This window comes from Bactrocera tryoni, chromosome 1 (assembly GCF_016617805.1).
Source record: "Bactrocera tryoni isolate S06 chromosome 1, CSIRO_BtryS06_freeze2, whole genome shotgun sequence".
Lineage (NCBI taxonomy): Eukaryota > Metazoa > Arthropoda > Insecta > Diptera > Tephritidae > Bactrocera > Bactrocera tryoni.
This window is the reverse complement of record NC_052499.1, coordinates 90,404,848-90,426,922: the sequence shown is the minus strand read 5'-3', so window position 1 is coordinate 90,426,922 and position 22,075 is coordinate 90,404,848. Positions and strand designations below refer to the sequence as shown.

Here is a 22,075-nt window from a genome sequence, read left to right as displayed (position 1 = left end):
TGGCGTTTGCAAAATTTCAAAACGATATCCTAAAAACTGAGGGACTGTTATCAACTAATAACTTTGAAAATTACTAATTTGTTACAAACTTTAATATAAATATAATAAAATAAAAAATTTAACATATCTTATTTCCAAATTTTAAGTAAAAAATTTTATCCCCCCTATAAAGTTTTCATCCTTATTCATAATTACCATATTTAGCTGTATTGAACAGTTTGTATTAATATAATTTAATGTATGTAAGTATACCTTAGCCACTGCAACGTGTGGGATCTTCTAGTATTTTATAATTAAAAACCAACATTTTGAGAAGTGCAATTTTAAATAAACTTTATATTTTACAATATAATACGCTATCTTATAAATATGTATCACTATATGTTTAAAACACTATATTTATATACATGTGTAATTAATATTCTTCAATACATAAGAAATGATTTTAATGTAACCCAAACATCGTACATAAGTAAGTATGTTATAGTAAACAACTCGTTTACATTATTCAGGGAGTAATCATGTGATTTTATATAGCGCAAAACGTAAAAAGAAGAGCTAAGCAAATAAGAAGATTTGAGACAATATAATATCGCGTCATGTTGTTATTTTAGTATATAAGTATGTGCAATCATGGTCGATTTATTCGTGTCATGCCCGCCGTTCTTTTAGATTAGTATAAGTATATTTCTTTCCGATATCCGCACGTAGTTATACTAAAATATGTGGTCAGGATTTAATAATTTTGGCCATGATATTGGTCATCATGCTCATAGTAACCCACATGCCCCGAACCATGACTAGCAGAAGCTAAAGCATTCAAGTGGGCGGCGCGAGCATGCTGAACTTCTGGAGGTTCAACGGGCACGCCATTGTGGATGACTGGAATATGTATAGGGCCTCGATGTTTGTATCCCGTATAACCACTATTATGTGGATCATTCCAATGCCCGCCATAATGACCTCCATTATCGCTTGGTTCACCGTGACCAGCTCTAGATGTAGCCTTAATAACTGCAGCATAATGTGCTGCTTTGGCATGTTGAACTTCTGGTGTCTCGACTGGTACACCATTGTGAATCACTGGAATGTGATAGCCATGCACGGGGACTGTCTGCCCAATAGGATAACCAGTGCGAGCAGCAGCATGTGCAGCATAATGGGCAGCTTTTGCGTGAGCTACTTCTGGTGTGTCCGAGGGAGCGCCATTTACTTGTGTACCACGGCCCAAAACTTTGGCATGCGCTGCAAAGTGTTCGGCTTTGGCAGCTTGTACGTCTGGTGTATCAACAGGAACGCCTCCATGTGTCAGTGGCACATGGGTAATCGAATTTTGATGAGCGTAGTTCCAGGGATGACTGTATAATGACCGTTTATACAAATGGTGAGAGTGACCGTCATACGGTTCCGGATGAGCTGCAGCAGCTGCAGCGGCAGCAGCATATGCAGCATAATGTTCAGCTCGTGCGTGTTGTACTTCTGGCGTATCCACGGGCACACCTCCATCTGTTAGTATTGGAATATGTTGGGGATAGTGATGAGCGTATGGCACGTATGATTGGGCAGCAGCACTGTGTATTGCAGCGAAGTGAGTATCTGGAGATGGGGAAGCTTTTGGTAAATTTGTGCCAACAGCGTTGAAACCATGATGTGGATCAGCAACATAAGAGAGCGATTGCACATGCCCATTACCATCTACATAAGAGTAGGAGCCACGTGTAACACCATCGTAAGAACGTGTCTCATGCTTCTGGGAGTTGGGATCAGCATACCCGTAAGAGTAGGTACGACTATGAGGATCAATATGTTGAAATTGTGTTGAGACGGCGCCATGGAGAGTCGCACTACATGCAGAGATGAGTAACACAAGTAAAATTAACTGAAAAGACAAAGCCAAAGTGAATAACATAGATTTCACACATTCTTGATGATTAATGAAGCTGATTAAACTAGTTTGAAAGTTACTTGCATTTCACCATAATAATACACAAGATTTCAACAATGCAACTGCACAAATATAATGTTCATAATACGAGTATGTACATCTGTTCTTTGGTGGTGCCGGTCATGATTTCCGCGAAAAAACTTTACAGATCTTTCAAAAGCTAAGAACAAGAATATTATCAGCTTAGTATGCAAAAAAAAAAAGCATCAAGCGTAGCAATTGAAAACGTTCTTACTTACAGCCGAACAATAATACACTCTTGCCATTAATACTAATGAAAGAAGTGGAAATATTTTAATGTGTCTGTAAAAATTAATTGCATATTATTCTTTTATGTTTCATATAAATAATATGACTTTATGGTGATAAATTTTTGAATTGATTCATATACAAACATTCCGTATCATCCTACACAGTTACCCCACTTTGTGCAGCTTTTTAAAAAGCTGAGAACACCAAGAATGACGCATAATGGATGAGGCAATTAAAATTCGCAAAGAGGAAAAAAGTCTACTCTTTTATTGCATATGAGAGTACAAAATCTTTTTAAGAAAATGTGTTGATACAGTTTTATTCTTATCTATTTTCTAATAACAATAAACTTAAAATATCCATTACTTAATATAAAACAACATATTTATAGAGGAAAATCTCAAAAATTATGTTTGAGTAAAAAAATATCTTAGTTCAGTGCGAAAACTTAACAAAATGGTAGTTATTAAGACGTTTTAGTATTTAGTTGGGCCCCCTTTGGCATCTACAACTGCTTGAAGACGCCGTTGCATTGATTCCGCTAAATTTGTCAACTCTGCAGACGTTATGCTGTTCCAAGCTTCTAATATGCGATTTTTGAGTAGAGCAGAGCTAGAAATCTGGTGCTTTCTAATTTTTCGATCCAAAATTTCCCAGACATGTTCAATAATATTCAAATCTTTTAAGCTTCTTTTAGCTTTTTCATCGCTACCAAAAATGTTGAATTTAGATTCATCCGTAGATAAAACTTTTTCCCAAAAATCCATCCTCTTGTCTATGTGTTTTTTAGCGAATTCTAAACGAAGTTTCCGGTTTTTTCAGAAATAAGTGGTTTCTTCCGTGGTGTGCTACTGTGGAACCCATTTTCGTTTAGAGTTCTTTGTATTGTTCTTGGATGGATACTCTTTTGTGACGTACTTGCTATGTGCTCGGCTAATTTTGGAGCATTTACTTTTGGATTTTTGTCCACTTCTTTGAGGATCAGGCTGACGTCTCTACGAGATAGTTTTCTTGGGCGGCCACTGCGCGGTTTATTTTCGGTAGAACCACTATTTTCGAAGTTTTTTACAATTTTTTGACTGTTGCTCGACTCAAGTTTAAAATTTTAGAATTTCACCATACGATTTCTTTTCTTTTCTTTGTTTTATCACTAAATTTCTTACATCAATTGATATTTCTTTTCGCGGAGCCATTATAGCTATTTAAGTGTTCAACCCACAACTGAATTCAATAAATACTAAATGGTAAACATAATGAAATGAAAGAAAAAGGCTAACGGTACTTTACCGTTATCATAACAATGTACAAAGTATGAGCTTCGTATTTTTGAGTTTTTCTTCCATAAATTTGTCGTTTCATGTTAAATGATGAATTTTTTTAGTTCATTGTGATTATAATAAATATTAGAACAAAACTGTATCAATACATTTTTCTAAAAATATTTTGTATCATATCAATGAAAATAGGGGGTGTATGTAGACTTTTGTCTGCCACTGTATAAACAATTGTATTACAATTGGAAATTAGTATCAATATAAAAATAATTACGAAAAATATTTGATGTTGTTTGTATGCGATTGTACTTCCAGTTTTATAGAAATAAATTCAGAATGAAATACCAATTAAAATCGATTTCTCTATACATATGTTTACTTACGTATTCTTTCATAGTTTATAATTTCTATATCACACACAGTATTCAGTTAAAGTAACACCGTTTTGATCGAAAAACTCAGATTAAGCCTTAAGATTAAACCTGTTCCATGAAAATGAAAGTAAATATAAAACTAATTGCGCATACTTCAAAACGTATGTTTGAATTTGAATAATTTTTTTATTATTTTCTAGTTGGTTGAACCTCCTAGATTCGCGACTAGGACTGTTAACGAACTGTGCTGAAAAGTGGCCAGCACCTCCAATATATACCAGCAACCCCAAATTGAAATACACCAAATACTTACCAGAAGAAAATAAATAGACAGCAAGTCAGCTGTAACAGATAGTTAATACACAGCACCACCGCTAGCTGCATAGAAGCTATGCAATAATAAACTGTAACAATGGTAACCAAACTAATCATTACAACAACAAAAAATAATAATACTCACAAAATGTTAACATAGCAAACCCATAACAACGGTATCAACTTTTCTGCGCAGAATTCAATGCAGAGCAATAACAACATCAATTGAAAAAATAAACGCTAACATCACTGTTACAATTTCGTATACACAAGCTGAAGTAATCAAAAGATTGCATGTAATAGTGCTTTAAGCAAGCACAATATTATACGCAAAAAGAAATAGAGCCGCAACGAACCGAAGAACCAGAAACTGATCGAACGTAGAAATAAATGAACCGGTCGAATGAAATGAATCGCAATTGCTTTTGTCAAGTGCAATGGCCGAGGTATCATAACAAATACTTGTGGATATGCATTTACATACATACACACATCTGTTCATACCCATAGGTATACACATACATATATATGTATGTATGTAGTATGTAGGTGAGTGGCAAATACTTGTGAACAAATTGTGCAATCTTACTGAAATACCCAGAGGCACCGTTTTAGATACTATATGTATATTTAGTATGTATGTATCTGCCTTTGGATATGTACGTATGTATGTTCCCATGCAAGTTTCTTTCGAGAACTTGTATCCGATTTCAAGACGTGGTGCTCTTTTATTACTTCTGTCAAAACTATCTTTATGTCCGGCGATAGAACAAAAATTCAAAATTATTCTCTTTTTCAGCACATTTACAAAACTATAAAAAACTCCACAAAACAAACTTTAAAATTGTTTTTAATGAAACGCTTAACTTAGAGATCAATTTAGTGTAATATTTTTTTGCTTACTCATTAAAATATAATCGGACTTTATTTACATACATACGTATTCTACAACGAGCCAGACAATTCTACTTTTCTTGTATGTATACAAATGATCAGGATGAAGATACGAGTTGAAATCCGGTTGACTGTCTGTCTGTCCGTCGGTCCGTCCGGGCAAACTGTAACTTGAGCAAAAATTGAGATATCTTGAGAAACTTGGCGTTCGCGTTCCTTATTAAAAAAATTAGGAGTGCGTAGATGGGCGTAATCAGACCAGTGCTACGCCCACAAAACATCATTAACGACAAACGTATAAAGTGCCATAACTAAGCACTAAAATAAAATGTAGAAATCTAATTTGGGACAGATGATCTCTGTAGACAGCAGCACCAGTGGGCAAACAATTTTGAAAAAGTGGGCATGGCCCCGCCCTTTAATAAGTTTAATGTACACATATCCTAAACCACTAAACCTACCACAAAAAAATTTTCCCAGCTCAAATATTATAAGAACACGACAGTGTGAAAATTGATAAAATCGGAAGATAACCCCGCTCACTCACCATATAACGGCACTGTTAAAAACTACTAAAAGCGCAATAAATTATTAACTAAATACGCCAGACTCATTAAATTTTTCACCCGAGATGGTATGACAGGGCTTTATTGGAGTCCTGACAGTAGTATATCTGTGTGCCACAAATGAGTTGAATCGGATCCATACTTCCCTGAGCTCCATACACCTAATATAAAAATTTTCGACACCGCTTACGCGATTATAGCCGAGTTAACAACAGCGCGCCAGTCGTTTCTTTTTTTCGCCACGTGGCGCCAATTGGATATTCCAAGCGAGGCCAGGTCCTTCTCCACCTGGTCCTTCCAATGGAGTGGAGGTCTTCCTCTTCCTCTGATTCCCCCGGCGGGTTCTGCGTCGAATACTTTCAGAGCTGGAGTGTTTTCGTCCATTCGGACGACATATCTTTTAATTCGCTGAACTATGTGAATGTCTTAATATATCTCATACAGCTCATCGTTCCATCGAATGCGATATTCGCCGTGGCCAACGCGCCAAGGACCATACATCCTTCTCCACCTGGTCCTTCCAATGGAGTGGAGGTCTTCCTCTTCCTCTGATTCCCCCGGCGGGTTCTGCGTCGAATACTTTCAGAGCTGGAGTGTTTTCGTCCATTCGGACGACATATCTTTTAATTCGCTGAACTATGTGAATGTCTTAATATATCTCATACAGCTCATCGTTCCATCGAATGCGATATTCGCCGTGGCCAACGCGCCAAGGACCATACATCTTTCACAGAACCTTTCTCTCGAAAACTTGCAACGTCGACTCATCAGTTGTTGTCATCGCCCAAGCCTCTGCACCAAGAATAAAGGGATGTTAAACTTATTCCAGTGTGAGAGCGCCTCAAAATTAGCGTTTTTATAACATTTTCCATTATGGCCAGATTGAACAAAATAACAATTTTTGGGCATTTATCAACCCAATACCCAACATTTAGTACGAATAAAAATTACTAAACATTGGTTATTTATTATATGGAGAAACTATTTAAGTATTTTTAAAGAATATTATAACAACTGACTTTTGTCCTTTAAATACCCAATAATAGGATTTAAGCTTGTTAGCTCTCAATCATTAAATGTTTTTAATCATTTTCCATTGAAAATAAAACTATGATGCTTCAAATTACAAAACGTTTCATCAAATATCTTTAAATTTCACAAGAACTTTCCTTACTTGCGTGAACTTCTACACATGACTCCATCCTCCAAATCCTGCAATATTTGAGATATCGCACTTGTTACGTTAAAATGTAACAACTCAAAATTTCCAAATTTTAGTTTTTTGCAAGAAAATAATGTGCAATGGTCATCTCTACCCACTGTAAAAATCGTTCAGTGATTTGTCTAGTCTATCGTTAAAAAAAACCGTTATGACTCTCTCTTTGTTTTCAGAATGACTTCTTTCGACTCAACAGTTTTTCGTCTCTACTGAAAATGTTCAAATTTTGAGTTGTTACACTTTAAAGTAACAAGTGCGATATGTATCTCAATGAAAATTAATGAGCGTATCTCACTGCCTAAAATAGATAAAATTGGGCGAAAAGTTGATATACAAGTAGTTTCCTATTTTCGAACATCTGGCTGACTTTGTAGGTGATTGTATGTGAGATACCTTAATGAAGCCTAGCAAACATTCTTATAGTGTGTGATATGATTATAGTTAATAGATAAAATCTGATCGGTATTACCCCAAAGCGATTTTCGTTTCATACACTCAGTGTATGAGTTATATGTATATAAAATTGTTTGGATTTCGATCCTCTGGTTGACGTTCTACACCATAAGATGTTTCCCTGCCTTTGATTCCTGCAAGTTGCAAGAGTATAAAATGTTCGGTTGCACCAGTTTAGCCCTTTCTTACTTGTTTTAATTACTTCCAAACTCTTGACTTAAGGTTCCACCTTTTCTGCTAAACAAAGCCTCTTCATGAGTTTTTATTCTACTTTTCTTTATTAACAGTAATCTTTCTGCTAGGTTCTCTTTTAATTAAATAAAACTTAATATTTACAAATTAATATCATTCCAATTTATAACTTAAATGTTATGTATAATTTTTATACTACCATATAATGATGTACGTGGTATAAATATGGTTGTTTATAACACCCAAAACTAATCGGGATAGGTACATATGTATGTACATACATTGTGAGAATGGGTAATCTACTAAAAGCGAGTTAAAAGTATAGTATTGTAGTATTGTAGTTTACAGTAAAGGAGAAGATTTAAGATTTTTAAGACTAATCGAAATAAAAAATGAACATTAGATGTGGGCCCGCCTACTTTGAAATGAAATCCAAGCAACTGTTTGACCACTTTTAACCAAATAGGCGCTATCTATGGTGCGATTTTCCATATAACATAATATTAAATTCCATTTGATTCTTTCACTTTACTACATGTTAACCAGAACCAGCCAAGGTATCGGAATAAAATTTTGCGGAAGTGCTTGCATGATTATTTATTAATGGTGACATAAAGCCATAACTTTTTACGTCCCCAGTTACCGAATATAAAGATGTCATTGTCTATGAATGCATTTTATTGATAATATTTTGAGATATCTCAAAGAAGTTCAGAGACATCTTTTCCTGATAGTAAAATATAATGATGCAAAAATGGATCAAATTGTGCCAATACTTTTCGCAGCCTGCATATACTACAATATGTAAAATAATAATTTAACTTTAGCAATATTAAGGGTACGTATAATCTTTTATACTATAGTTTAATACCGAAAAGGAATGAAAGCGTTCTACATACAGCCTGCATATTCTACATTATTTTTCTACTCCAATTTGTAAGTTATTTTAGTTGAGGGAAGAATGTTTTTGATAACAATAATAATAATAATAATAATAATAATAATAATAATAATAATAATAACTCAGATTTATACATATGTATAATATGATTTGTAATAAATATGTAGTATGTATGTATGTTTGTAGGTTCGTAGGTAGGTGAAACTATAAAGTAACTTAACGTAAATGCCAATGAATTATGATAATGATCCAACAATCGATTATTCTGTAAATACTACTACCTTCTCATTTTAAACATACTTCAGTGCCCTCAAAATTCAAAATGATTTGATCTTCTTCAGTCTGGCAAATAAACTAGAAACATATAAGCCGCAGTCAATTAAGTATTCAAGAGTATTACAATATAATATGTTTAATACTCGATGTCTCTATTAAATTTTTATTACATTTTTATTTCAGACTCGAAGCGGCTATTAACGAAGCTGGAGAACTGTCCCCTAGACAACACGGCTTTAGGCCCGGCAGATCAACCATAGGAGCTATAAAACGCGTCATAGAAAGCGTAGAAGCCGCACAGCGCAGATGGCATAAATACAAAAGAATAGTGTTGCTGGCGACTCTAGATGTCCGAAACGCCTTCAACAGCGCTAGATGGGAACATATGATCGACGCCCTCGAGAAAAGCTTCGATACCCGACTACCTTAGGGCTGTGGTGCGGAGCTACCTCAGTAGCAGGAAACTGCTGTACGAAACTAAAGAGGGACCACGAGAGATAGCAGTCACGTCAGGGGCAGCAGAAGGATCCATTCTAGGATCCATTCTAGGCCCTAGCTCCTAATGTCGACGACAATCAGCGTCCCATTATACGAAGCCGAAATCTGGGCAGACGCGCTTAAAAAGGAAAACCGGCGTAAGGCAGTGGCCAGAGTGTACCGCACCGCAGCCCTCAGAGTTGCATCAGCCTACAGAACAGTATCAGGCGACGCAATATTAGTTATAAGCAGCAATGCTCCAATCGACCTTCTAGCATATGAAAGGAAATCACCCGGCAATAACAAAAGCGCAATACAACAAATAAGGAAAGATACGATAACATCATGGCAACAAAGATGGGAGAATGAAAGTCGCGGCAGATGGACGGCCAGGCTGATAAAGGATCTAGATTTATGGACAAGTCGTAAATTCGGAGAACTAGACTTTTACACAACCCAGCTGTTATCCGGCCACGGATACTTCAAAAAGTACCTCTACAGAATAGGAAAAGTCGAAGAGCCGTCATGCCTATACAATGACGCGACAGAAGACGACGCTGAACACACATGAAAACGCACCGCCGTAGAAGACCTGGTCGGCCCAATAAACGCTGACAATTTAATCAGCGTCATGTTGGAAAGCGAAGCAAACTGGGGGATTATCCAGAAATAGTGACCTGCAAGTGGCACATACCGCTGCTGTGACGATAGCACCGATGATGCGGAAGGCATTTTCCATTTTATTTATTTATTTAATGTAGAAATATCGCTTAAAAACGTCAAAAGTAAACTCATAAGTGAATTTTTAAAGACTACCGTCAAAATAACCGCTAGTAAAACACAGCTTATTACTTAAAAAAAACTCGCATATACATACATATGTACATAATTCAGTTTCTGTCACTTACGCTGCCTGTTTCGGCTTTTCGTTTATGCAGCGACAGCATAATAAACAGAGCAAGAAGAGTATCAAATTTCATCCTCCGAACAACTAGTTTATTGTAAGAAGAACTTCTACAATTATAAATAAATCAATTCCATTGTGACATACATACATACGTAAAGGGGGTTTCAACATCAAATTTTTTTCTATGAACGATAAATTAACTATTTTCGTTTTTTCAAATCAACACATTTTTTCGATGAATTGAGTCATAAGTAAAAAAATTATTTTCTCCGCTTTTCGAAGTTAGCCTCCAAAGTCAAAATCTTTGAATGCGAATTTCGAAAAATTTATTAAATATAGTATGAAAAATTTCTAAAAAAGTAAAAATATGAGCATCATTCACTTTCTCCTTTTATTTTGAAAAATCGTTCAGAAAGGAGAAACCGTCAGTATTATATAATACATATATGGCCAAATAATTAAATTTTAAAAATGGTTCTGGTCGAGAAACCCTTTATAATCACATGTTGACATAAGTATGTATACATTTTCGTACATCACTGGCAAAAGTGACTAAAGCAAATGTACATACGTACATATGATATTTATAACAAACTTGTTACTTAAGTAATTAAATATTGTATGCACATTTTATTACGAGTTAAACATTTTCAAAGATCAAGTGCAATACGCTACAGTATCATAAATAATTTGCTATATTTATCGCACGCATTTAACTTGTTCCCATTTCAGTGCTGTTGGCTTCTGCAGTAAAATATATACAAGAGCTAGACAAGTACCGATTAGAGAGCATTATGCCTGCTGAATTACATTTTGGCGGCTTCATTGTCGAGGTTGCCTAAAATTATTGACATACAGTGGTGATCAAAACATTTGCAACCATATTGACTATTTTATTTAAAAACTTTTCTTTAACTTTTGATAAAGTATTACTTAACATATTTTTTTTTTTTATTGGAGATCTTGTTTATACAAACAATCATAAAAACTTAAACATTAATTTATTTGCTTATAGTAGTAAAAAGGCTTTAAGTAAACCAAAGTCAAAATTCGAGTGTTCAAAACATTTGTAACTTTTATGTATTCTAAAATTTGTTTAATATTTAGTTGCATAGCCATTATTTTTAATAACTTCAGCACATCTTCTAGGCTTTGAAGCTATTAGACTTTCAATGAAATCGCTTTCCATTCCCTTTCCAATCTGGCGAAAAGTTCATCACCATTCCGGAATATTTCACTGTCTATTGTGCGTTTAAACATCATCCACATAATCTCAATGGGGTTGAGATCGGGAGACTGTACCTGTTCTTTGTAAGAATAATGTCTGCTATACTACCATCTTTCACCTCAGTTTTTACGGCAGAAGCAACAGCCATCCTGCACGCTTGCCAGATAGCACAAAAGAGAAAAGAGAGACAAGCATATAATCTTCAGTGACTCATTATCAAACCATTTGCCAAATCAGAGATATAATTTCTGCCAACGTAGGAAAAATTAAACTGTCATGGATACCTAATCATATCGGCATACAAGGGTACACTCTAGCAGACTCCGAAGCTAAATTAGCGTCTACATATCCCTTAAAATTCATTAATATCATTAGCAAAAATAACATCAGCAATGTAGCTAAAAACTGTTATCGTGAAGCCGAAAAAGAATAGTGGACCAGTTATTCGCACTACTACAAAAACATGAATCCCTATTGGCGTCCTCCAATTTTTCCTACTACAATTTCCAGAAGACAGTGCATGCTTTCGACATGGTCACACCAAACTAACTCACAAACATTTATTGGAAAAGACCCACGGCCAGTCTGCCCATACTGCAACTTGGAGAATCTCTCAGTTCAAGAACTTAATAACCGTAACTGAATTGTTAATAAATGTAACACATTCTAACATTAAAGACTTTATTAAATTTATATGTAAATTAAACATCTATTTTGAAGTGTGATAATGTAGGACAATTAGTTAAGTAGATTTATTTAATAAGTTATGAAGCTGATGGTCTTAGTCGCTAATGCTTTTTGTATTGTTAAGGTTTAATTGTATTATCCTTTTAATAATAATAATAATAATAATAATTTCCATTGAGATAACTCAAATATTGACCGATGTATCCTGCATAAAGTCACCTGGAAGGAACTTGAACAGTTTTTTTTTGGATTTGGACAATTTTTGGTCATAAGGTGGCATACTTTAAAGGAATTATTGGTGCAAAGTTTTACCCCGTTATATCAATTGCTTTCTGCTTTGTGTGTACCGGAAATTGAATGAATCAAATGGAATTTGATTATTTTCACATTGTGAATTGTCTCGGAAATAAAACTTAATGTCTCTAGCGTAATTAGATATTGATTTATTGCGATTGCAGTAGTTTTGAATCCTGCCGTTATATGGGAAGTGAGCGAGGTTATATCCCGATTTCATCCATTTTCATACTGTGGGTAGAAGTTCTTATAATATTCGCGCTCAGTGAATTTGGTTTTTATAGCTTCAGTAGTTTTAGAGATATGTACATTAAACTTATTAGAGATCGGACTCAGGCCACTTCTCCAAATTTTTGCGCAAGATTTCTAATTTGTCTAGTGACAATCATACAATTTCTAATATGTTTGCTGAATTCTTTAGGTCCAATTACTCTCCAAAATCTCCAAAAAATGTTCCGCATCAGCACAAGTTAGGTCCGATTTCTGTAATTAATGCACCCACCATTTCCTAAGCAGACCTCTTATATCAATTAAATATGTTAGAACAATCATTTAATTATAGCCCAGATATGACTGCCTCATGCGTTCTTAGAAAATGTGTCAAATATATGTATATACCAACCCGTTAAGGGTTTTAATTCATCTCTTAAGCAAGGAATGGAAAAGGTCATTTATAATTCCTTTACATAAGAGTGGATTTAGGTCATCTATTTAAAACTAAAGCGCAAAATTGTCGGCAATACCTAAATTTTTTGAAGCAATTATAACAGACGACATATCCTTCCGGATTTCTCCACTAATTTCTTGTTCTCAGCACGGTTTTCGTAAAGGGAAATCTGCAGTAACTAATTTGCTTGAATTTGTATCGCATGTATCAACGGGTTTTTGGGAAAATAAGCATACTGATGTTATATACTCAGATTTTAGTAAAGCTTTTGATAAAGTAAACCATTCAATTCTTTTGAATAAACTTGATCTTCTTGATTTTCAACCAATATTTCTAAAATGGGTTGGTTCTTATCTTAGCAATAGAATTCAACAAGTCATATTTAACGATACTTTTTTTGACATAATCAAATCCTTCAGGCGTTCCTCAAGGTAGCCACCTTGGTCCAGTTCTATTATTCTTGTAATTTATTAATGACATATCATATCATATAATACTTTATAACAGTATTCAAGAGTTTTATTATATGCTGACGATGTAAAACTTTTTAAATCATATACTTCAAATAGCAAAAGATGTCAGTTGCAAACAGACTTAAACAATCTAGTTTCTTGGTGTGTTAGAAATAACATTCCATCGAACCTTAAAAAATGTAAAACGATGTGCTTTTCCCGTAGATCTGTAGACCCCTCTTCATACGTAATACAAAACTCTAGGTTGGAGCAAGTATGCAGTTTTGTTGATCTGGGAGGAACTATGGACCCCAAACTCCATTTTAATCTTCGCGCATCTTTCGCGGTTTTTAAAGCTAAAGGCACTCTTAGTTTTGTTAAACGTTGGTCTTAAGAATTTATACATAGATCAGCTTACTACAAAAATTCTTTTTACATTTTGGTTGTATCAGAGTTTTAAAATTTTCTAGAACAAATTTTGAGTTAAACGTAACCATTCCGCCTACATGTCAGGATTTCAATTGTCATTCCACCACATTTGATCTAACAGACTCACTCATTACCATTAAAATAATTATTTTATCTACTCTTAACAAGTAACATTTAAAAATAATAAACTTACTTTAATCTAAATCTTAATTTTGGCTGCTGAAATTTTTGTTTCTGTAGCTGAGCAGCTTAATATCGCAACGCTTAAAACTCTCTTGCCTTTTATGACTCGGCTAGTTCCGCTCGTTTGCGGATTGCGCCCCTCACGTCGGTTGGCGGGAGGAGGGTAATCGTTGGGTAGTATCTAAATTACAGCTTTATATCTTAACTTAGTGCTTAGTTATGGCACTTTATAGGGTTTCGGTTAACGGCGTTGTATCTCCATTTTTACTCAAGTAGCAATTTGCACGGACGGATTTCACCTTGTCTCTTCATCCTGATCATTTATATACATATGTATATATAACCCTATACCTGACTCCTATGGTTTTAGTTGATCCGATAGATGAACAAACCTATTACACTCTGTAACAACATATTGCAAGAGTATGAAAATAAAGCAACAATAAAAGTCATATAGCAAATAGCGTAAGTTTCACACTGTTGTTTTTAGATTTGGACGAGAGAGCTTGTATGCACTCACGAGGTAGCCCCGACTACTTTTCGTTTGCTGTATGTAATAATAGTTAATTTTTTATGTTTATGATTTTGAAACCTAATTGCTAAACGTGTTACTTTTACTAGTATACATATACACGGCTTAAAAACTTAACTTGATTATCGCCATCCCTATAGTAATACAAGTATGTACATTCAATCGGAAATAACTTTCAAACCAATAGAAATAAGCTTACCATTTAGAATCTCGTTAACATTCCTTTTGAATAGTTATGCTTTTAGTTGGCTTGGTTAAATTGTTCACATAAAAAATAAAATATTAATCTATCTTGAGCGCTATCAAAGTGCTAGCAATTCGATACTGGTGCAATTTTAAATTAACATCATTCTTAATTGGCAGCTGAGGTGGTTTAGTATTAGTTTAAAAAATTAGAATCAAGTTAATGAATAAAACTTGATCAATATTCGTTCTAGTTTTTATGCAAGTATATATGTAAATACTTATACTCGTATCCATTTTCAATGGTATTGATCTCCCTCTTCACAATAGAGAGGTTATCAGTTGTTTTTATACTCTTACAACCTATTGCCACAGAGTATAATAGTTTTGTTCACCTAAAGGTTGTACATATGTATCACCTTTAATTAAGCGAGATCGATATAGGGTTATATATACAAGTATATAAATAATCAGGATGACGAGAAAAGTTGAAATCCGGGTGACTGTCCGTCCGTTCGCCCATGTAAGCTGTAACTTAAATAAAAATAGAGATGTCTTGAGAAACTTGGTACGCGCGTTCCTTAGCAAAAAAAAATTTGGAGTTCGTAGATGGGCGTAATCGGACCACTGCCACGCCCACAAAACGCCACTAACCGAAAACTTATAAAGTGCTATAACTAAGCACTGAATTAAAATATGAAACTCTAATTTGGCACACAGTATCGCAGTATCAAAGGGCACCTATAGGTAAAAAAAAAATTGAAAAGTAAGTTGAATGTACAAATCTCCTAAACCATTAAAGCCACAACAACAAAATTTGCTTAGCGCAAAATATTATAAGAACTCCTATCGACAGAGTGAAAATGGATGAAATCGGAAGGTAACTCTGGTCACTCCCCATATAACGGTACTGTTCAAAACTACTAAAAACGTACAAAATCAATAGCTAAATACGCCAGGGACATTAAATTTTACCTCCCAGATTGTATGAGGGTTTTATGGGAGCCAGTGTGAAAATTTGGAATGGCACCGCACACTTTTTGTTGAAATCCCATTTCTTGGGATCCGCCCGACCGATTCCAAATTTAGTTCGTGGCATTCTTTTCACATGTCCCTATATCACAGTGCGAAGTGAGTCCACAAATACCTAATATAAAGATTTTCGAATTTCCATATATCGGCCAATATTTGAGTTATCTCAATGAAAATTAAAGAGCATGTTTTACTGTATCTTTGTGTCTATCTTTGGCCTAGCCTCCAAATAACTAATATCAGAATTTTCGAACGTCCGGTTGGCTTTACTCCATATAATTGGTGATTGTACATATGTATGTGAGGTACCTTAAGGAAGGCCAGGGAACATGATTTTAGTATGTGGCATGACAATAGTTAATAGATAAAATAATAAATAAAATACCATACCTTTCATATCTCTCGGGTATCGACCCGATTTTATCTATTTTTGCCAATACCACATACTACTTACTGTTTTGCAACATACTAAAAAAATGTTCCCTGAGATTCATTAAGGTTCCTCACATACCATCACTAATCATACGGAGTTAAGTCACCCGGATGTTATATGTTAGTTATTTGGGGATAGGTCAAGTTTTCGCCCGATTTTATCCATTTTAGACACAAAGATGCACTGTTATTTGTAGAACACGCTGCATCATGTTGCCCGATATATGCAGTATAAAGTCACCTGGATATTAGGGTTATGGGAGCTAAGGGAAGTATTGACTGCATTCAACCCTTTTTTGACACACAGACATACCGTTGACAGGAAAGAATAATTCCTGAATTTCAATTATATATCTCACACATTGACCGGTAATTATATTAAAAGGTCAAAAGGGCTTGAAGGTGCCATCCTTCACCAGGATATTAGGGTTATGGGACCTAAGGCAAGTATTGACCTCATTCAACCCTTTTTTGTCGCACAGACATACCGTTGAAAGGAAAGAATAATTCCTGAATTTTAATTATATATCTCACACATTGACCGATATTTGTAGTAAAAGGTCAAAAGGGCTTGAAGGTGCCATCCTCTAAACGCCTTATTCTAAAGACATCATCTATCTCGATTAGTTACAAATAACGTTCAGGTGAACAAAACTATTAACGCCATCGAAAGTTCTTTTTGCTCTTCTTCGAAATTACTACTGTCAATATTTTGTTGTTTTCCAGCTAAGCTAATTCTTTGAGCTCATCTTTATAAAGGCTGCTGTTATTTTATGAACTATTTCCTCCATGACTTCCAAAAGATCGTCTCTTTAAGGCGGTCATACTACCGATGCCCATTCAAAAATGTTGGATTTTAATTCAAAATTAGGTATTCGAGTTTGTTAATATTCGATGCTAGAGGGCATTAAATGGTCAAATGACAAAACTATAGTTTTTCACATCTTTTACCGTTAATATTAACTGGAAAAATTGAGCCTTTTTACGCACCACGCATAGCGACTTTGTATGTCAATGAATATTTTATGATTCATTTTTTTCTCAAAATTTAAACACAGAGTTGTTATATTTGCGTTTTCAAGTACACTGAGTTCTGTAGCCTTCCGCAAAGCAAAATTGCGGTAGTCGACGCACATAGGTAAACAACTATCGTCCAGTAGCCTTATATAGGTGGAATGTAAAATTTTGGTAAAAAACAGAATTCATTAAGTCATTAAAAGTTACAGCGAGAAATATGTATTTTTGTGTTGCAGCAACGTTCAAAAATAGTAAAAGTAATCACATTAAAAAGGGTTTGAAAAAATTTTGAAGGTGGGCGTGGCCCTGCTGTCTAATAAGTTTATTGTATATGAATTCCAAACCAATATATATCTATATCACCCAAATTGCCACATGTCCAATTCTTTCAAGCCTTTTTACGACATGTGAAAATTGGTGAATCGGATTATAATTGCGCCTACTTCCTATATACCGGTTTTGTTGAAAACTACTAAAAGTGCAATAAATGAATACTAAATACGTCGGAGGCAGTAAATTTTACACCCGAGATAACACAAAAAAGCTTTATAGGAGTCGCTTTCAAAATTGGATGATGGGCACCGCCCACTTTTAAGTGACATCACTTATTTCAGCACCTGCTGATAATCCTATGTTACAGTGTGAAATTCGATTACAACCACGTCTATTTCCAATTTAACAAAATTTTAAATTCCATCTGATTATATCCTTTCTTTCGTAAAAATCAATATAACGAGATGAAATTTTGCATTTATCGTATGCCATCTTATGACCATAAATTGTCCAAATACAAAAAAAATTTTCAATCCCCTTATACCGAATGTACCCAAGTACCTATAGTTGTCTTTTTACAGCAAATATCGGCCAATGTGTGAGATATGTAAATGAAATTCGAAGAGAATACTTTTCTAATATAAGTATATTTAAATGTTGAAAATGGGTTGAATGAGTCCCTTACTCTTTATTCCATACATTGTAGATTGATAATGGGATGGTTTTTTTCCTTAACGAAGCCCAGGAAGCAGTTTATTAGCCTGTGGCATGTTAATTGTGTGTGGTATTGGAAAAATTGATAAAATCGGGTAAGTACTACTCCCAACTCCCACATACTATCTATAATAATCTTTCCAACAAGTTTTGTGAATGTATTGTTCAGTGTATGAGTTACTTATTTATAAAATTGCTTGAAAATATATTCTCAAGTATACCTGATCAATGTTCAAATGAATGCAATCAACCTTTTTCTTTTCTCTGTCCTCAACATACTCCATAGTCTTTCCACCGGACTCTACACAGTTTAGGTTGGTCAAAATGTGACATTTTAATGAAATTAAATGGAAAGTTTTCTTAAAAATTATGTGGTTTAGCAATGAATTAGAAAGGAATTGCTACCTTGTTCAAAACTTCATATGCTTAATATCCTCTAAATTAAATTAAGCCTCTTAAGTTAATTTGATATCACATGATTGTTATTTAGCATGCATGGATGCTTTTAACTACATAGTTTTAGGCGCATTGTTTTTGGTTTTTTGCTATTCAGTTTTAGTGGCACTGAAAAAAGTTATAAACATACAGTGGACCAATAAAGTTTACATAAACCTAGTTCTATTAAATTACGACACGTTTATTTGTTATAAAATTAATAAATTTTGTGGTTTTTTTCTATCCATTTCAAAAGATGTATATTCAACATTAAATTGAGCATATCAAAATATTTTTTTTTACACAAATAAAAAACAATTAATGTTAAAGTTTAAAATCGGCATAATTTATATCAAAAAAGTTTACGTACACTAATGATTATTTATATAAATCAAAAGTAATTACAATAGTTTTAGCGGTTTTTGGCCTACATTTTGTTGCTATTATTGTCCCTAGACATCGATGTATGCTCCCCACTCAATTTCTAGTATTATTTCCGGATATTTTGACCCACTAAGTCCATGATCCAGCTTTTTGGCCTTATTTTGATAAAATTCGATGTTTTCGAATACGATTTTCCAAAAAGTTCCACATATTTTGAATAGGATTAATGTATGGTGATTGCGGGACCTATGCAGTTATTTTTAATTCCAAAACAACCCTACACGTAGAAGATAAGATGGGTGTTTGGGTCGTTACCCTATTGTAAATAGAAGTGGTCGCTATTAACAGCCGATTTAAGCACACTTAAAATTTAAATTTTTTTCTTAAAATGTTCAGATTCATATGCTTATCCATTTTTGAAATGTACCTTATGATGATGGAATGCGCCACCTTATGACCAAAAATTGTGGAAATCCAATAAAAAGTCCCTAGGTACCGAACATTTGGACCCCGATACCTATAGTTGACTTTTGATTTCGGTCAATGTGTGATATATGTACATATGTAACTGAAATTAAGGGATAATCCTGTTCTTATAATGAGATGTCTGTATGTCAAAAATGGGTTGAATCGGACCAATATTTCAATATACTTAATATAAAGATTTTCGAACTTCCGGTTATCTTTGTACCGCATATATCGGCCAATATGTGAGTTATCCCAATGAAAATAAAAGAGCGTATTTTACTCATACCAGTGAATCTTTGTGCCTAAAATAGATAAATTTGTGCGAAAGGTTGACTTAGCCCCTATATAACTAATATCAGGATTTTCGAACATCCGACTGACTTTACTCTATATGATTGGTTTTACTTCTTAAAATCACTTGCTTTCTGTTTTTCTCATAAATTTTTACATTTTAATGATTTTGTGTTATTTTCAATTATTCGGTTATCACTCAAAAAACTCATGTCCCTTGGTTGAAACCTTTGAAAAAATTTGTTTTGAATTATGAAAACAAAACAATATACAAGAAAACGTCTAATTTTGCATTATGGAACCAATTAGTGCTCACAAATTGTTATTTTTGATTTATCGACACCACTTAACATAATTGAATCATAATCATAACCTTATATTCCATGAACGTTGGGTATCATTCTTATATAATAATAACAAAAATCAAGAACCCATTTCAAGGTGTGTCACATAAAAAATTTAAAAAGATAAAATAATGAAAATCAACTTTTTCTATAAACAATTTATTCCATTCAAAGCAAAAAACAGCAAAGCTAGAAAGCAATACCAAAAACTGCTGGCGAATTCGAATATCAGGCATATAAGGAATAAAATGTGCATATCTTGAAAATACAAGTATGTATTTATGTACATTTACACATACTATACAAAGCAATTTTATTGCTATAAAACTGGAAGACATAAGACGATTACTGTCGCTTTCGTTAAAGATAATATATTGGCTGATTGGATTAATAACCATGCCAATCAGACGAGTGCTTACTCTTCATTTGTAATTTAGACGCGTAAATTGATTATTTTCTGACGGGCGATACATTCGAATTCAAACTTTTTAACGGGACTTTATCTCAAGAAATCACAGTGGAGTCCTCGATTACGGACAGAATATAGTAATATAGTTCTGATTTGCAACTTCTGACGCTAAGAAAATATTATAAAAACACGTTTCTGCTACGCTTCCATATGTGGACAACCCTCATATCCGGATAAAAAAACTACAACGGTGGGTGCTGAGGTGGGGTTGTGAGGAATTTCGCTTTGATTGAACTGTCCGTAATGTGGAATTTCACTGTATTCATAAGCGCAAGCAATTATGTATGAATATACGTACATATGTAGTATATGTATGTATAGCTTTGAAAATTCCCAATTTTGTGCCACGGTCAAATCATTTTATTAAGAGAGATTTTGCGCTAACATAAAAAAAAACATAGAGAGCGTTTTTATATAGAATCCCCGATTGCAGTCAAGAGTTTAAAACGAAAATAAATTTGAATTGTTCACTCTCTGCTAGCTGTAACCAAATTAATTCAATATTCGCTCTTAAATTACTATACACATCTAGTACAAGTATAATGCTGGATTTAATTAAACATCTGATAAAATGGAAAAGAGAGCATACTATATGTACATGCCATACTCATATTTGACGAAATAGTATTACAGTGTATATTTTACAGTGAGCAAAATATTCCATATAGATATGTAGAAGATGTATGAAGATATGACCCTATAGCACAATTTTAAATGTACTATTCTTACCAAAGCTGATATGACGAGACCAGGTAGGATAATTCAAATATTTAAATAGCTCATATATCAGGCTAATGGAGGAAGTTAAAAACTATAATAGATAAGCACAGTTCAATCCAGACTTGAAATTTTTAAGTGCTTGCATTTGTTGGATAACAACATGGCCCATGAATAGATGTTTTCATCACAGCGTGGATTGCAATACTTAGCTGTTAGTTTTTTATCTATGTATATATTATATGTTAAAAAAGAAATAATGGGGAAATAATGTTAATTCGAAACTGAAATTTATGTTAAGAATGTGTAAATAATGTCATATCCACCTTTTCTCACTTTTTCTATTATTTATAAAGGCATACATAAAGTTTAAAAAGTGTCAAATATATGTTAAATATATACGCACAAATTTGTAAACTGAAGCTGTGGGCCCATTTAAACATTGTTTTCTACCATAATAATTAATCAACAAAGTTTGCAGTGTTTGGTTCTACAGTATTACATATGCATACATATATTGAAATATGCATATTTTATACTGATACTCTGCAGTCTCCATGTGAGTGTTTATACCTGATCGCAGCTTACGCCCATGTACTATAAGGGGATAACAAAATAGACATCTTGGAATATATATGTATATATATAGAAATATCAACAAATTGTAGGACCGGCCAATGTGCCTGGTTAATGGTGATGTCCGCTTAATAGAGCGTCCATTTAATAGAGCTTTCACTGTATTTTTTATTTATGAATTGTTTTTACTATCCTATCTTCCAAGTTGGTTCGCACTGGACAC

At 34.0% G+C, this 22,075-nt stretch overlaps 1 protein-coding gene across 2 annotated transcripts in view; it reads right to left on the bottom strand.

The window, feature by feature from the left end:
* Positions 1-614: 614 nt before the first annotated feature.
* Positions 615-22,075, bottom strand: part of LOC120782307 (pupal cuticle protein) — a 43,730-nt gene continuing 22,269 nt past the window's right edge. The window contains exons 1-2 of one of the 2 annotated variants that reach the window (XM_040114523.1): positions 3,855-4,094; positions 615-1,879 (exon numbers count right to left, since the gene is read on the bottom strand). In XM_040114523.1, coding sequence (XP_039970457.1) covers positions 737-1,879; positions 3,855-3,866 — 1,155 coding nt within the window. In that variant the 5' untranslated portion in view covers positions 3,867-4,094 and the 3' untranslated portion in view covers positions 615-736. Of the gene's footprint in view, positions 1,880-3,854; positions 4,095-22,075 lie in introns of those variants that run through there. The other variant, XM_040114522.1, reaches the window with a different exon arrangement.